Raw genomic sequence first — 17,793 nt, forward strand, 5'->3', positions numbered from 1 at the left:
AGAAACCTTAACACAAATATTCTTGCATGACTTTGTTCTGCAAAATGTTTAGTCTTGGAATAAGCAGGTTTTTTTTAATCAGTAAAATGTCAATAAACATTGATTTCACTGATTTCACACCCAAAGCAATGAAAAAATATTTCCATCAATGATACTCAAAGTTTACAGACAGGCAAAGAAAGAAAAATACTGCTTGAGAACTTGAGTTTGATTTAAGGTTATTTACCTATATATTTTGACATATGATATTGACAATTTGTGTTTTATTGGTTATGAAGCTTTAACTTTTTGAATCTCAATATCTACCATCATTAAGTAATTACTGTCTGAGCCCCCATAATCTCCCACAACTGAAAATTTTAATCTTTCACACTAACTTTTACCAGAAATGGGAAAAAAAAGAAATATTACCTCACCCACCTTGTCTCTCTAATATCCTGTGATGGACACAGCTATAACACTGCATACATCAATATTATAGGTTAAAATTATAAAAAATAAAAATTGAATTCTACCATGCCTAAAAATGATTTTTGTTTGTTGGGGTTTTTTTAATTTGTTTTTGTTCTTGCCAATCCTGATCGGTCAGCTGCTTCACATGATGGATTTTTTTCACAAATCAGAAAAATGTAAAAAATATTTGAAAATTCAGAAAACAAAATCAAAATTGGATCACTACAAACAGCAATCAATGAAAAATGCTGTCAGATTTACTGACATTTTTGCAATTAAAAAAATTTAACCAGTTTTAGGCAATTCAATTTTTATGGTAGATGAAGCTTTAAGCCAGACAGCCTTTAGCACACTGCGTAGTAAAAAGGTGACAAAAAGTTGTCACTGAGGTTACATTTGCAAGCCTGTCACCAAAGCAAAACATATTCTAGCGTTCTTCCACAATTCTACCAGCTCAATGTAGTTATTTAATACTAGCTTACTTTCAGTGATCTATAATGTCATTTACCTGCCGGGGGGGAGGGGGGATTCTGTTGCAGTAGCTGTATGCCTATTTCCTTCATTGAGAGTTACTTAAATGGCTACAAGCATGGAGGTTTTGTATTAGAACAAATAAGTCTAGTTTAGCTACGCAACTACAATGTGTCTAAAGACAGGAAAAAACAGCAGTTGTCACACTTAGATACACCATCTTATGAGACAAAATATATGCAAGCTAATATTACCTGGAATATTATACTGATAGTAGTCAGGATCCTCTGATTCCTCTTTTACTGTTACTGTTGCCATCTCTAGTGAAATTCCTGCAGAAGCAATGGAAAAGTCACCCAGTCACATATGCAGACACATGATAAAGGGATTCAAAACCAAAATTCTGGCTTGTCTTTATCACACAAAGAGGAGCAACCGGTTTGAAGTAATGTAATAAGTTACTATTTTTTAAAAATGGCATAGTGGGGTTCCAGGTTTCTTTCATCTCAATAACTTCCCTATCAAATAGGCTCAATTTACCCTATTTCTTTTTTCTAACCTGCTAGCCCTGCAAACTCAACCTTGGATCCAAAAAGTCAAGCTGGGCTCTTCCCTTCTTGTACACAATCACAAAAGTTTTGCATCCCCCTCCTACGCACATGGCACTTCTAAACTAATTTTTGCTCACTTATGTTTATACAAACTGAATTCATTTGAAATCTAGAGATTTCTGGAACTGAATCATTTTGCTGTGTGCAGCAGCACTGTAGGGCCTTGAACTGGTCTACATTCTGCTAAGCAATGCTCTCAGCAGGTCATCAAATTGGTTCCGAAATGTTTTCAAAACATTTTGACTAGAGGAAGATTACCACCCCAAGAGAATAGCATTAATAATGCTGCAAATGTTCTAGCAACATTTGCAGCAAAGATTTGACAACTCTTCTTCATTTCAGTCTCTCTGACTGATTACTTTATAAAAACAAGAATGCAAACTAACTCTTTGTCTGTATTAAGTGAGCTAAAAATCATCTATCTATCTATACAGCACCTGTGAATTTACACTATCTAGGATAAACATGAAGGGATATTAAGCCCATATGTTAGGACTGAATATTATAGCTGACAGGGCTAGTTAATTCTTCCCTCCACCCAAACGATGTAGAAAACTAAAGAAAAATGGGAGGAATAGATCACAACTTCTTCCCCATCTACCTACAATCTTATGACATTGTCATTAGTACAATTTTATTAGACAACCTATAAAATTTTATAAAACATCATTTCTCAGTCCTCAAAATGGATACTTTTGACCGACTAAATCCTATAGTACTTAACCATTAGGCTATAGTTTGGTTAGATGAAGGAAGGGGTTTGTTAATATATTCATTGCAGTCAATTGCTGCTGTTCTCATGCTTTTCTGTTTGCACTCTCTACCGCTATCTAAATGCAACCACTTGAAATTAAGGCTGCTTGCTCAGAATGTTTTGCAAAGAAGTGCAAACAGTTACATACCAGAATCCTCATTTGGTTCTGTTTTTACTTGGACAGGAGGGCCACTAAAGGAAAAAAAAAAATTAAAAAAGAAGAAACAACAACATGCTTATGGAAGTTTCTGAAGTGCTTGTATTATCTAATAACTTGGAATTGATATAAAGTAGTTAAGAGAAAAAATTCATAGTGCCACGTAATAGCTATTCTGGAGTATTTTATGTGGCTTTCAATATCATTCATTCCCTACCCAACTTCTTTAAGACATATTTAGTATTACAGAACTGCACTATTTTTAGTAAGATGTTTATTTAGAAGCACATAACTCCATTAAAATTTGCATTTTGCAACACACATTTTACATTAATGAATTTCCAACTTGTTCCAGACACTGCCAAATGGTAAAATTGTATGACATTCAATAGAAGAGACAGTGGGAAGGAATAAGCTTGATGGACATACTTGTGACATACTGCTGCACAAGACAAACTCGTTACTGAATGGTAACATATTAATTATGTTATTATATACAACTCATGTAGACTGAAATGAAACTGATATACATATACACGTAGCCAAGAGTAAGAGGAAGTTTGACACATGCCATTTTTGATCTTAGGTAAGCAAAGGTTATCCAGACAGAAAAAAAAAATGTATCCATATAAATGCCATATAAAAATACATACTAGACACTGAAAACCATAAAAGTTTATGGAGTGTTCTCATTTTCTCTCTCTTTTTTAAGGCGCTATATTTATCAGAGACAGAAAAAAAAGGTCACAACTGTTACAATAGTTTCAATAGGAAAAAGACATTTTACCTTCCACTTGGTGGTGTAACTGTGCGTGTAGAATCTGTAACAGTCACATGAGCTCCTGAAAATGAAGATACAATTTATAGTTTTCTTATACGCCATTTACATTATATACAAGTTTAAAATGCCACAAAGATAAATTAATACTGTTTTGCTAAACAAGATTTAATTTCAGTTTCACAAATTAGAGAGCTTGTGCTTTTATAAGAGATTCGTTGTTGTTACTGTTTATAGCAGGGGTGGGCAAACTTTTTGGCCTGAGGGCCACTGGGTATGGAAACTGTATGGTGGGCCATGAATGCTCATGAAATTGCGGTTGGGGGCGCGGGTTCTGGGGTAGGGCTGAAAAGAGAAGTTCAGGGTATGGGAGGGGGCTCTAGGCTGGGACAGCATGGGAGGTGTGGGATTGGGGGGGTGGGCTCTGGCTAGAGGTGCAGGCTTTGGAGTGGGGCTGGGGATGAGGAATTTGGGATTTGGAGGGTGATCCGGGCTGGGACAGAGGGATTTGGAGGGAAGGATCAAGGCTGGGACAGAATCCCCTGGGGCATGGGCTCTGGCTGGGGGTGCGGGCTCTGGGATGGGGCCAGAAATGAGGAGTTCAGGGGGGCTCCAGACTGGGGTAGAGGGTTGGGGTGCGGAGGGGGAGGGAGGGGATGAGGGCTCCGGCTGGAGGTGCGGGTTTTGGAGTGGGGTTGGGGATGAGGGATTTGGGGTGCAGGAGGGTGATCTGGGCTGGGATCAAGGGGTTCAGAGGGAGGGAGAGGGATCAGGGCTGGGGCAGGGGCTCAGGCGGTGCTTACCTCAAGCAGCTCCCGGAAGCAGCAGTGTGTCCCCACTCCGGCTCCTATGCCGAGGTGCGGCCAGGCGGGTCTGCGTGCTGCCCAGTCCTCAGGTACTGCTCCTGCAGCTCCTATTGGCCACTGTTCCCGGCCATTGGGAGCTGTGGGGGCAGTGGCGCTGGGGTGGGGGCGGTGGCGCTGGGGTGGGGGGGCAGCACGCGGAGCCCGGGCTGCCCCTAAACATAGGAGCTGGAGGGGGGACATGCTGCTGACTCCAGGAGCCGCAACATGCGTGTGTGGAGCAGCCCCCGACCCTGCTCCTGAGCAGGAGCTCAAGGGCCGGATGTGGCCCGCGGCCGTAGTTTGCCTACCTCTGGTTTATAGCCTAAAAAGCAACACTAATACAATATTAGAATGTCTTTTATTAAATGTAAACATTTTATCTATCCCCATCATCATTGTTACTGGAAGTCATAACAACAAAGCTAAACTGATGCTATGTCTCAACATTATTAAACTATCCAGTCTGTTTTGGCAATCTTGCTACCGTTTCTATATTGCGGTTAGGTGCATAAATATTATTGGAATAGGAATTATGGACGTTTCTACATAGTTCTTAAGCATACTGAATCTTACCTTTACATCATTTTGGTCATTAAGGGAATCTTTGCCATTTCTATTACATCAAGATCTTACATGTCTAAAGGTGCGTCTACACTGCCCTGCAAATCAGACTTTGTGTGGAGCAGGACATTGTTTTCAAAAGTGAAATTTATCCCTAATGGAGAACCTAAGCAATGCCCTCTGCAAGATGGAAGCCCTGTGGTAGCCCTTCACAGTGGGGAGCAGCAAACATGGGGCTCTGTATTGGCTTTAAATACGCTGGCATGAAATTCTTGCTCCTAACAAGTCAGCTGTTGCTTAAAGAAGTCCCTTCCCCAACACATGCAAACACACTTGCATTGATTCTTGGAATCGGCATACTCCATTATGTCCATAAAACACATGTCTACAGATGATGCATGGGCCTCCAATAAGCAATCAGAGAACCGTGGTCCAACTGAAGCACTGGGAGAGAGGAACCCATGAGTGTTAATCCCCGGTCTGACAGTGACTCTCTATGGAGTTTTAGGCAAGTCACCTGGCCGTTCTGTAGATCAGTTTTCCCTTCTCTATAATGGGGATAATACTTGATTTACAGTAAGACGAGTACTGTAGGAGGATTGAACGTATTGGAATGAATTCTCTCCCCAGTCAGTGGTTCTCGGTAGAAGGCACAAAGGAAAACAGAATGGTTCCATAACTGAGTGAATAGTCAAACCACAATCTAGGCATTTCTGCCAAACAGAATACTTATAGATTTGTTTATAGGTGCCCTAACTCCCACAAAGAATTGAAGATAAAAATATATATTCTAATGATAATTTTCATGTTTTGTTTACTGCAAACGACTTGATACTTACCTAGGTGTTTCTTTGGCTCTAGGAAAGGCCTGCATTAACACAAAGAAAGAAAAATCTCTTACCTAAAAAGTAATATCATTACCCATTTGGTAGTAAGACATTTAAATACAAACACTGAATGCTTCATGTAACAGACAGTATATGCGCATAATTTTTAAAAATTGTAGAATTTAAGGTACCCACAGAAAAATATCAATTAGCTGTTCTGATTTAAATGGACAAACCCATAAAAGGGAAAGAATGTAACCTTTTGATCACAAATGAGATCCCTGATTTGTTTTCCAAAATCCATTTCAGTGTTGTCACATCATAATTTGCAGGATGTTTAAATGCAAGTCCTTCAGGAAGGCCCTGCACTACCACTGCAGACTGGTCCCTTTGAATCTTGTCATATGGCACAGGGACTACCGTGGACTTCCCTAAAGCTTTACCTGTAAAATAAATTGTTGGGAAACAAAAAATACGTAAGATTAAATACAACAAATTAGGCTTTCATATTTTTGCCTTCCTTCTTCCAAGTCCTAAGTTTCTACCCATGTCTCTGAACCATCTTCTTCCCTGTTGTACATTCCCACCCTATGGTCTGCTATTTCTGTTACCATTCTTCTCAAGGTGGAATGCAGCATGAGGCTTCCTTCAAAGCCACTTCCTAATTGACCAAAGAAGATCTTCACTGAGTAACATGATGCAATGTTAGCTAAAAGATGGAAACCATAATTCTTCCTCTGGAGAGGAACATACTTCCCCTACAACACTCCAAGACCTTGATTGCTTTGGGGATAGGGTAAAACAGGACTCAGACATGGATCAGAAATTAAGCACAAGTTGCACAGTTGACAGTGCAGAGAATTACCATTAGGTTACATATTTCGTTCTTGCTTAAAAGAAAGCTGCTCCATGGAACATTCAGAATGTTCATGTGCAGTGAAACATGTATAAGACAGCAAACTCTTTGGAGTTTAAATACACTTTAGAACTACTGAAAAATTAAGCTCATTACCTCAGCAGTAGTCTAGACTGAAGGCAGAAACTATAAGCCACTCTCCATCCTACTTTAATGATGGTTTAGTTGTCCCAGGAAGAGTGTTATTTCAGATTTTTAAAAATTAGTTTAAGCGCTTACCATAACAAAAGCAGAAGAAATCCTCTACAGACTTTCGGAGAGCTTCCATTTCTACAATATCCACTGTCAGCCTGTTTACAAGTGACGTCGTCTTTGTTTTCTGTAGTTCAGCAGCCTTTTCCTCTTCAGAAACACCTGCAAATTATTTGGTAACAATCAGAACACAAATCCCAATCCCAAATCCCTTAAAAACTCATCTGTTGCCCATCTGGAAGAAAGCGGTTAATATGACATAGAACAAGAACAGTACATATGCCTTAAAAGCAAATCTGTTCCTATGCTGATAAACAGGTGGGCCATAGGTGTTTATGCCAGCATTATTATATTGTATTCATGAAGGTCATAAATATCATCAACATTAGAACAAACTGCAAAGATGATGATGAACTAAGAGACATCTAAGCTGGTTGTTTTTGCATAAAGAGGTAAAAAACACGGAGGAACAGTTTAACAGAAAGGCAGTGCAATACTACCAAGTAAAAAAAGACTCTGAAGCAGCCATGAAGGAACTTAAAATGCCTATATCTGAGGAGCATGTCAGCCGTCAGGTTTTAGTTCTGACGTCTTATTCGGTAGTTACATTAAACCTTGTTCTGTTTATGTTGCATAATGCTTAACTGATTCTTTCTGAAGGAAGGGATACGGCTTTCTCAGTACAACGGCTTGTATGCAGTGCAGCTCTTTCATCTTTTCAAAAGACTTGTTAAATTAAGCATGTGTCTGCTATGGCTGAATGGGAGCGAGTACTGTCAAGCTGTTAGCGCATGGAACTGAAAATAACCAGATCTAAACTGTATTCATTGTCCTATTCTCTGAGCAAAAACAAAATAAAAAATACCATCCACCACCCACATGAGGTGTGATGGATGTTAACCCCCTCAACCATATATGATGGATAGGAGAGAGCTACATTTCAGACTGCAGCTTTGTGTTCTAATGACATCATTCACGTATTCCAAACATTTACTAAGATCCTTCAGCAAAAAGAAAGAAATTAACATTTAGTCTTTCTAATTTTTGAAAGAAAAAAAATATCAGAATGCCTACACAAAGTTGGTCATCAAGAATAGGCTGTGGATCCAAGTTCCCTCTAAACTGCACGGCCACGTGGCTGTGCAGCTGCCTATTAAACCCTGTGCAGGGGCTCAGGGCTGCGGCGAGGAGAGATGCGTCTCTCGAAGCTCCAGACCTGCCGCAGCAGGGAGAGGCACCTCTCCCCGCCGGCCCCAGCACAGACCTGCCCTGGACATGCTGTAGACGGGGTAGAGGCGCCCCTGTCCTGGCCCCAACCCAGCCCCAGCACAGGGGCCGGGGAAGAGGTGCATCTCCCCGCCCCAGCCGAGGTGCTCTGCGGGGACAGAGAGCTAGGAGGGTGGATGCGTCTCACATAACAAAATTCATTCCACATGTGTGGGAAAAGTTAGAGGGAACACTGTTGTGGATTGATCAGGAATAGGTGATGTATATTTAATAAAAATCTACAAGTAATCTACATAAAATTCTACATAGTTAACTATACATATCACCTCTACCCTCCAAGTCACTTGCCTTCTTCATGTCTTTGAAAATCTCCAAAGGGCACTGAAGTGTCCAGCTCCCACTCAGAGTACGGGAGTTGAACACTTAAATCACCTGGGACTGTTTCTTCCTGCGTAGAGACAATACCGAGCACATTCTATGTGCTACTACAAATAATAGAAAAGGGGACTAATACTTACCTACCTCAGTGAAGTTCTGTGGAGATTAAATTAATGGCTGTTTCTAATGTGTGCTCCTAGATTCTTGGATCAAAAGGTACTATAGAAGTTCAAAGTATTGTTAGCTGCACCACTGATTTTTTTCAGATGAAAAACTATTCTACTGAAAAAGAAACAGTAGCTTATTTGTTAAGTGTCAATAGTGTGCTTAGCATTTTATTATAAAAATCAAAACAAAACCCAGAAGATTACATTGTCCCTGCCTCATTAAGCTATAATCTAAATAGGGATAATGCAAATATAAACTTCCCTTGTCAACCAAATGAAGATATTGTTGTGTGATTTTATGAGAGTGTTTAATAGCACTTTGCAGTTACTTGAGACAAGCAATGGTAGGCTTAACAAAAGACAATCAATTATGAAGAGAGTTGTTACATTCCGCTATGAATCTGCATTATACTTATGGCAGATTACATTATACCATAGGTTGTCCTATGACAAAAAAAACCAAAAACAAAGCATGAATGGCTAGCACTGATTAGCCAGAAATTTGGACCCAGGTTGATAGCAGGTTGATAGCACTGAACCTTGTTTATCATTTTTTAGGTTGCTTTATTTGGCACTAGAATGGAAGAGTTCTAAGCTAGTATAAGAACAATGTGCCACTGATCATATTGCTCTAAAAGGAGCGGTTTTCTCATAGAACGCACTATTTTAGAGTGTTCTGACTCTCAAAAAGATATTTTCCTTTTTTTAAAAAAAGTTTTGTAAGGGTTCTTCTGCTACCCTAATTTTGTTCAGGAGGGTTCTTCTGAGCGTACCTGAGACAACCAACCACCACCAGATTCAGGTCCACTATTCTTTCTTTTCTCTCTGCACGCACACCTGCCTGCTTAGCACCATCTTCATTGCTGTTACTACCAATAAAGCTTGAAGAGGAGTGTATTTACAGTAGCTTTCTGCCTGCTACCTCTATAACAGTACATGAGAGTGAAATTAGCCCAAAGTCTGGAAAAGGAAGTGAAAAGAACCAATAGCACCAGTTTGGAATGGACTGTGCAGAAAGTACTGTCAAATGGAGGAAGTAAATAAAAGTGATGGGGGGATGGGAATCAAAATCCTCCAATTTCTTTCATTTAAGGTATTCCTAGGTGCTGCTTGTAACAAGAACAGATAAAAACTTCAGCTGCCACTGTGATTTTCAAGTTGACTCTGTCCCTTTAATCATCTTGCATTCTTGCTGTACAGCTGAGAGTCAATGTCTGCACCCTATGTTCTGCACACAGTCAAGATACCTGTGGTGAACTACAGTTATCTAGTATTTTATTTGTTTATTTGCAGGTGTTCTTCAATGTGCTGTGTTAACTTGATAAGTGGGTTTACAGTTAAAATTAGCTTCTGAGTGACATAAAAGAATGCCAGTAAGTTACAGAATGGTATGTCACTATTTGCACTAGTAATATACGCACACAAAGTAACTCCAGTAAAAGCTGTTTTTACTGGCATGTTGGGAGAATCGGGGGCGCCGGTAACTGAAAAATGCTGGTTAACTAAGAGGGACAGAGTTTGGGTGCAGAAGGGGATGTGGGGCACAGGCTCTGCGCGCAAGCCCCCTCCTTCACCCAAACTTCCTCCCAGAGCTCGTGCTCCACACCCCTTCCCACGCCCCAACCCTCTGCCGGCCCCACACCAATGGGACTATAAACTGGAATTTCAATGAAGATCAGAAATGCCGTGTATAAAGCTTTCTGATTGGTGAAGTGACGGATAAAGCAGCTTTTACTGTACAAAGAATGTCCTTTAAATATACAGCAAGGAAATCCAAATTGATCAACAGGTATTACAACTAAAACCTCTACCCATTAAAATAAAGTGCTTTACACTGAAAAGTTTCTAAGTAGCTTTACTTACACGACGGGAGCCATTCCATACTCTTGATTTCAAACTTGAGACATTTTACTCCATCTGAATCCCAAAATCCTGATATACTATAATATCCTATTACATTCAATGAGAACTTTGAGTGAGCAAGCTAAGACTGGACTGGTGCCTTAGTATAAAAGTATCTGGCATGAAACTAATCCTTAAGCTTTTCTCTTATGCTCCACTGGTATTCTGACATTATGAATAAGTTCCTGGTTCAGTGGCTATCTTTGTAAAATTCAACGCATCTGCTAATGGTGAAATAATGTATATTCAAAGACCACCACAAGTTTAGCACTGTCCTTACTATTCCAGAAGGTTTACAAGAAATAATAAAAAAAATATGCTATTGGAATGAGGTAGTGGTAGTCATATTAGCTAGAAGGGAAGAATCAGGTGTTGTTGCACTTGATTTACATAGTTGTTAGCAGGTGCAACTAAAGTAGCATGAAGAGGTAATGGGGTTAATCAGGGAAAGCCCCTGGTAGGCCAGGCCGGTTTGTTTACCTGCAATTTAAACTCGTTTCCACCACCAGAGCCCCACTAAATTACACCCATTACTAATAGTCAAAAATGAGTCTCAGATCCTGAGCCCTGCTAGTTATCAGACACTGCCTATATTTACAAAAGATGCAAAAAGGGACCCAAAAAAAAAAAAAAAAAAAAAAAGAGTGAAGCAGTGGAAACAAAGGAAAAAAACACTGGCTCTACAACATAACAGGGAAGAAGAGCAAGCAAATCTGACATGAAAAGAAACGCAGAAATACTTAACAGCCACGACGTTTTAGTCCACACATACTTTAAAAAAAAGAAAACTAGTTGTCCGACATATGTAAAAGCAAATCAGGAATCAATATTCTCAACATACAGAACACAACTGGCTTAAAAGGTGACCTGCAAATAATTATTTTTAAACACTGAGCTTGTGCCTTTTCGGCTCTTTTATGAATAAAAATATGGCTTCCAAGAGATTTTTATTTCCACTGCCCCCACCCTCCTTTTTTTTTTTAACCTGAGAAATGGCACGATCAATTCTGGCCTTTCCTGGTTTTTCTAGAGGACCTACTAATGTCTCAAAACATGCTTATTGCATGTTCACATCTTAACTGAAAGGGAAAGGTGTGGGTGGGGGGAGAAGGCCTCCCTGGTTTTGAGTTTCATATTAGGACAACTGTTATAAACCCTAGTTACAAGAACAGTTCAAGCTGCCAAGGGAGATGGTGGAATCAGCATCACTGGGGACAGTTAAAGCTAGAACAAACATTAATTTATTAGGAATAATTAAATCAACCTTTACACAGAGTACTAGATATGAGTTATTTGACCTTTTCTCAGTCTTGCTTCTCCCCCACACCCCAAAAATAAAATAAATAAATAAATCCCTTCTTCTGGTCTGTTTTACATCCCTTCTAAACCAAAATGATTCCACGAAGAAACATCTATTAGGTTTGAAAAAGTTTCATCCAATGAAGCACTGCAATTTTAACATTCTTGACACCAAAGGTTTATTGTTTGTACAAATACCACTGTGGGAAACTAGAAGCACTGAACAACTAGCAATATATTGCCAAGCAAACAAAAAGGGTAGAGTCTCGTTTACATCTGGTAACTTATGTAAGAATTCCACAGCGCCTCAATCTTGGGTATCGTGACTCGTTTACAGACTAGGCCGCCATCAAGCAGAAAGAAAAATCCCAAAACTGTTATCCAAAGGTAACAGCATTTATGGTACCAGATGGCAGGTGGATTTAATGAGATCAGCACCAAATAAAAACCAGACACCCCAAACAACAAAAATCCCCACTAAGTCAGAGAGGGCCAATTTCCCACAAATACAGGTTGTAACACAGATTAGGAATACTAACTTCATGAAAAGTTAGCACATCTCCTTTAAAATAAGACAACTGTTTAAAATAAAAGAAATCACTGAAATCTAGTATGGGAACAGAACGCCTGGTCCTTAGGTTGGCAAAGACTGATCACATCTAAATCATGAAGCCTTTGGGGAAGGATACCGGTAACACCACTATTAAAGTCCTGTACTGGTTGATCCTTTCTACTTAACACAATCCTCCCTTGGTTTAGTGTAGTAGACAAGAACACTTTACAAGTATGAATACCCTGTAAACTGGAGTGAAACAAAGGAAGTATCTGGATAAACTGGACATCAAAATATTGTGCTTCCATAAAAAAAAACTATGTTTACACTATGCACAATCCAATGCAAGGGAGGTATGCTACGAGTCTCTTGAGTGCAAAGCCTTATGAGAAGATGGTCTTGTGATTAAAGCATGGTTTGGGACACAAGATCAGAGTTCATTTCCCAGCTCTTCCACTGACTTTCTGCATGACCTTGGGCAAATCACAGTCTCGCTGTGCCTGCTTGTCTCTCTCCCTTTGTCTGTTAGATGGTAAACTTTTCAGGGTATGGCCTTTCTTTATATTTACATCAATGGTTTTCAGCCTGGGATCAGTGGAGCCCTGGAGGTCCGGAGACTATGTCTAAGGGGTCCACAAAAGCTGACTATGAAAATAAACAGGTTTCAGAGTAGCAGCCATGTTAGTCTGTATCCGCAAAAAGAAAAGGAGGACTTGTGGAACCTTAGAGACTAACAAATTTATTTGAGCATAAGCTTTTGTGAGCTACAGCTCACTTCATCAGATGCAGTGAGCTGTAGCTCACAAAAGCTTATGCTCAAATAAATTTGTTAGTCTCTAAGGTGTCACAAGTCCTCCTTTTCTTTTTATGAAAATAAAGTTTTAGATTCCAGAAAAGGCATTCTGTTTTTCTTATCAAAAGTATGTGAATACCCCCACCTACAGGTCAAAACCTGGAAGTGTCGTCATTACCATAGAAGCCCACAGTTTAGCCCCAAGCACACGCAAACATTTATAGTTAAATACTGTTCAGTCCGTTTTTAATCTAAGACTTCTATGGTAGGGGTCTGCAGACCACAGGTTGAATTTCCAAAGGGGAGTGCACCTCCATTCAAAATCTTTTAGGGATCCGCAAATGAAAAAAGGTTGAAAACCACCGAACTATGTACAGCTCATAGCACAATAGGGCCTTCAAGTGCTACTACACTACACACAAAAATAGTAGCTTCATGTTGCCACAGGAAGTGGGTAGGAATAGAAATCCGGTGGAGAGTTAAGCCTCCTTGTGGCCTTGCTGCAACAGACACTGCCAGACTTGAGCTGGAAGTTTTATTCATAGAATTACGCGACTTAACCAACACAAGGAGCAACACTACTCTTTCATTCCGCCTTGAGAACAGGAAAGCACAAGCTGCAGCAGCCATTATCACTCAAAGGTGGAAAATTGAGATAATTAAAGAAGGACAGTCATAATGACAAAAGTCATGCATAATCCAACTCATTTGCTGTCAAGTGTTTATCATACTTATTCTTAGTGTTTCACATTTACCAGAGCTATTTGTGTTTAAATAAGGACTTGGGTCAGTAACACCTCATCTACTATTTGATTCTTCAATGAAGTTATAATGCTGTATGTTGAACAGTAACTTCACTGCGGATCAAGCAGAATAATTACTTCTATAGCAGCTGTGTGTGTATATAATTCTGTATGACAGTTAAACAACTGAGAGTCCCGCCATGAATAAAGAATGGGTGCTGAGAGAATGAGCTCTGATTTAGAATTTTAAACAGCAGCAAATACACTGTTCAGGTATGTCCACTGTTTCTGTGATGGACTAAATAGGTCTGTTTGCAGTGTTGTTGTAGGTGTGTTGGTCTCAGGATATGAGACACACAAGGTGGGCGAGGGAAATATGTCTGTCAGTCAAGCAATATTTAATAATCAAAGGAGACAGGGTGAAGGATGATTTTTAGTTTTTAACAAAAACTCCACTTAGCCAGGCAAAACTACATTCTTCAATGGCCAATATGTAAGGACCATAAGAAACCATTTTTCTTGATGGGCAAACTGATTGTTGAAATACAAGCTCCAAGACAGGTCATTAAGCTTTTGAAAGATGGTCTGGCATATTCTAAGTGGGCCATCTCTTCGGCCTTGTCTACACACAAAAGTTGTACCATTTAGCTAGACCACTATAGTTTAGAAACAGATATAATTAAAGCAGGACAACCCTCAAGTATGGATGCACTCATACCATATAAACATGCTTCTGTCAGCATAGCTTAATGCTGTGCAATATAATTATGGCGCTACAAAAAGCTGTAGGCAAGCCCTAAGGTTTTATTACCTATGTCAAAAGCTTCATGTATCTTCTGAAAAGATATGAAGTCACCTGAGGAACTAAGGGACTGTCTTTCACAGTTGAAAGTAGTTGACTACTTAAGAGTCTGTCTTCTACACTAAGAAAAAAGATGCTTTTTAAAAACTGCGTTAGCAAACATGATATAAAACACCACTTTGCACCTTCAGTGTAGACAGAGTTTAAACACATTTAGAATAACATTAGCTAGTCTTGTAGCATTACCTTTTGGCTGAGGTAAAAATACCACTGTGAACTAAACCGTGAATGTTGAATATCATGTTTGTGTAAAAAAAAATGTTCTTAAACACTGATCTACATAATATAACTCTGTCAATTATGGCAAGTCCAAGGCATTGAAACACTTGTTAGGTACAGAGTTCAGTGTACTATCACGTATAATTAAGTATTTGTGAAATAACTTTTTTTTTTTGGAAACTTACAGTATTTAACAAAATCCTTCTGAAAATCTTTCCTCGTATTGACAAAAGCTCTTCCCCTCTCAGTTCCAACTACAAACACATCTGTTTCGTACACAGCAATACAGGCGACTTCTGCCTTGGACTTGGCAAGTTCTTTACACTATAAAAGAAAAAAACAGAGCTGCTTTGAACTACAATAGTTAAAAGTACAGTTAATGCAATTTTACATGAAACCATGCAGAAAACAATTTATTTTCCAGTGATGCCATGGTATAGCTCTCAACGCTGTTGCAAATAACACAATGCCATCCATTAGAAATAGGTAATTTATACTTCTATAGTGCCTTTCATCTGAGAATCTTAAAGTACTTTAGAAGTATTCGTGAAGTTAGGTGTTGTCTACACACTTTGTACCAACTGAACTAAATCTGTTCAGAAACCGAGCGATGGTATGTCTATAGTATAAACACTGCAGCTATGCTGCTGTAGAATAAGCACTACAGTGACAGAAGGGGATTTTCCATCACTGTAGTAAATCCATCCCACTTGAGAGGCAGAGAATAGGTTGAAGGAAGACTTTGGTCTACAGTGGGGGTTAAGTCAACCTAACCACATCCTACCGGGTGTGAAATTTTCACAACTCTCAGCAATGTAATTAGGTTGACCTAAATTTTGGGGTAAATCAGGCCTGAGTTAAACTGGTACACCCTCGTTGTGTAAACATTCAAACTGATTTAGCCTTATAATGTTTTAGCTGATTTAAGAGAGTGTTCATGCAAAGGGGATACACCAACTTAACTACATCCATCTCTGTACCCATTTAGTAAAGTCTGTACAAATTCTGTGTGTGAAGAAGGCCTTACCCTCAAAACATTCCTGTGAGGATAAATATTATCTATTCTATTTTAAACATGAGGAAGCCAAATCAGAGAGATTAATAGATTTACACAAAGTCACAAGGAGGACCCCCAATTCCCAGTCCCATGCCTTAGCCACAGGATTATCCTCATGATGGGAAGCAGGAGAAGCAATCCTGTTCAATATCTTCAAGCTCAACAGTTCGGTGGTGTTTTCACTGTTATCTTAAGTTAAACCTGTAAGACTAAGGCCACGTCTATACTTGGCTTTCAGCTACTGGTACAACTACACCAGTGCAATACCCTAGAGTAGGCAAGGAATACACTAGTCTAGCATACCATAATTATCCTTACAGTGGCTTAACCTGTTGGAAACTACAAATTGCCCTCAACTGCTGTGTGAAATCCCAGCCTAATAGTGCAATCTCTCAGTTCAGATCATATCTCCCCTATAGTCCAAAGTCATGATTATTATTAGCATGGTTTGCTTGAGTAGAGATTGAACTGAGGTTTTTTTATTGAAAAATATGCTATCAACTCACTCTTTAATATTCTACAGTTCTATTCTTCTATTACAGAGTAGTCTACATAAAGGTAAAGCATAAAAGCTAGAAGTGAAAAAGGCATGCAACAATTTTCAGGAAAATGTTGTAATTTTGTATGTGAGAGCAACATAATTCTAACATACTGAAGCAACTAGCCACACTAACCATTGACTCAAGTGCTGACATGAGGAATGTAACCACCATTCTGCTTTCAGAGGAGTCCTCATCATGGACGGACAATGCTGGCGTTGCTGGTTGGGCCATTATTCCTGTAAAGCAAAAAATAAAACTGTTACAGACCTGGGTGCTACATAACAATGGAAGAACACTAAATCCTTTGTTACATGGTGGAAACGAAAGGTTTTTTTTTTAAAAGGTAGAGATTAAATTTGGACCCCTCCCAAAAATAGGAAAAAACCTCCATGCTCTCTCTTTACATTTCCCCTATCCTATTCCAAAGACATTTTGTAAGAATTCGATTTTTAAATTAATTAGTAAGACGACACATCCTGACTAGAATACGGACCTTAAGTATCTAGAATAAACAATGTCAGTTACCCGAAGAATTTTGTATTGCATTTTTTCAGTTTGATTTTGTTCTCAAGCATCCTCGATAGCCAACGTTAACCTGAGTATCTGGATTAATACTTACGAAGGACAAACTAGATAGGATATATTTAAAACATAGACATCATCCCTACCCTTTAAAGTCCTAGGGTTTTCTGTTTGAAAAAACCTTCCCGGTAATCAACTGCATATCCTAAGATGTTAACTCAGTCTAGCAGGAAAGTGTCTTCAGGCATGCCAACAGTAGCAGCAAAGAGTGGGACATTTTTATTTGTATACCATTCAGCTCCCTGTGGGTGTCAAACCTAGTTGAACCTACCTGGGTACCTACAGACTTTCATAGTTTTAGAAACTGAAATATAACAAACTAAATTTTAAAAGTGGCCTGCAAAAAAAAAAAAAAAAGTTTAATGCTTTTTATAAACATTATGATTTATAGAAAGTGTGACCTTATTCTTTAAAGTAACCACTAGAAATATTAGGACTTGTATTTTCTGTTTTTGCTGGAAAAATCTCTGGATGATGGGAGAACACGTGGTATGAGCGCATCATGAGAATGAAACCTGAGCAACTGATAAAGAGAAGGGATTTTTTCTGCTGGACTGTTACAACTTGTTTTATTTACATCTATTTAACTCAAATTTTTGCCAAACACTTGGGAGAATAGTCCTTTCTTAAACAGTAAAACACCTTGTGCAAATCTCCGTTAAGCACAACAGAATCAAGAAAAGCTCAGGATAATCAAGGCATTCTGGAAAAGTACACTCTAAGATCTTGCTCCTTTTCTATAACTTGGGCAGACATTTTGGCTCAATTTTCAAGGGTCTCATACAGTACTTAATTTGTAACAAGAGAGGTACTGAGGATCAAGCAGTAAGATGCCAGGGCTCAAACAACTTTTTTATTTTCATAACTGACACAGCAAGCCCAGAGGTGCCAGGGCTATGAACTG

The 17,793-nt window shown here is 39.1% G+C and overlaps 1 protein-coding gene across 5 annotated transcripts in view; it reads right to left on the minus strand.

Annotated features, from left to right (window-relative positions):
- GTF2I (general transcription factor IIi) overlaps positions 1-17,793 on the minus strand; it is a 75,602-nt gene that overhangs the window by 44,211 nt on the left and 13,598 nt on the right. For all 5 annotated transcript variants that reach the window (XR_014714422.1, XM_084651271.1, XM_084651269.1 and 2 more), the window contains exons 2-9: positions 16,440-16,543; positions 14,894-15,032; positions 6,593-6,727; positions 5,717-5,900; positions 5,470-5,498; positions 3,234-3,288; positions 2,438-2,481; positions 1,179-1,256 (exon numbers count right to left, since the gene is read on the minus strand). Coding sequence is in view for 4 of the 5 variants with exons in the window: in XM_084651271.1 (XP_084507397.1) it covers positions 1,179-1,256; positions 2,438-2,481; positions 3,234-3,288; positions 5,470-5,498; positions 5,717-5,900; positions 6,593-6,727; positions 14,894-15,032; positions 16,440-16,538 (763 nt within the window). In the remaining variant the exon portion in view is untranslated. The remainder of the gene's footprint in view (positions 1-1,178; positions 1,257-2,437; positions 2,482-3,233; positions 3,289-5,469; positions 5,499-5,716; positions 5,901-6,592; positions 6,728-14,893; positions 15,033-16,439; positions 16,544-17,793) is intronic.

Source organism: Lepidochelys olivacea (genome assembly GCF_965140295.1).
Source record: "Lepidochelys olivacea isolate rLepOli2 genome assembly, chromosome: 17".
NCBI classification, from domain to species: domain Eukaryota; kingdom Metazoa; phylum Chordata; order Testudines; family Cheloniidae; genus Lepidochelys; species Lepidochelys olivacea.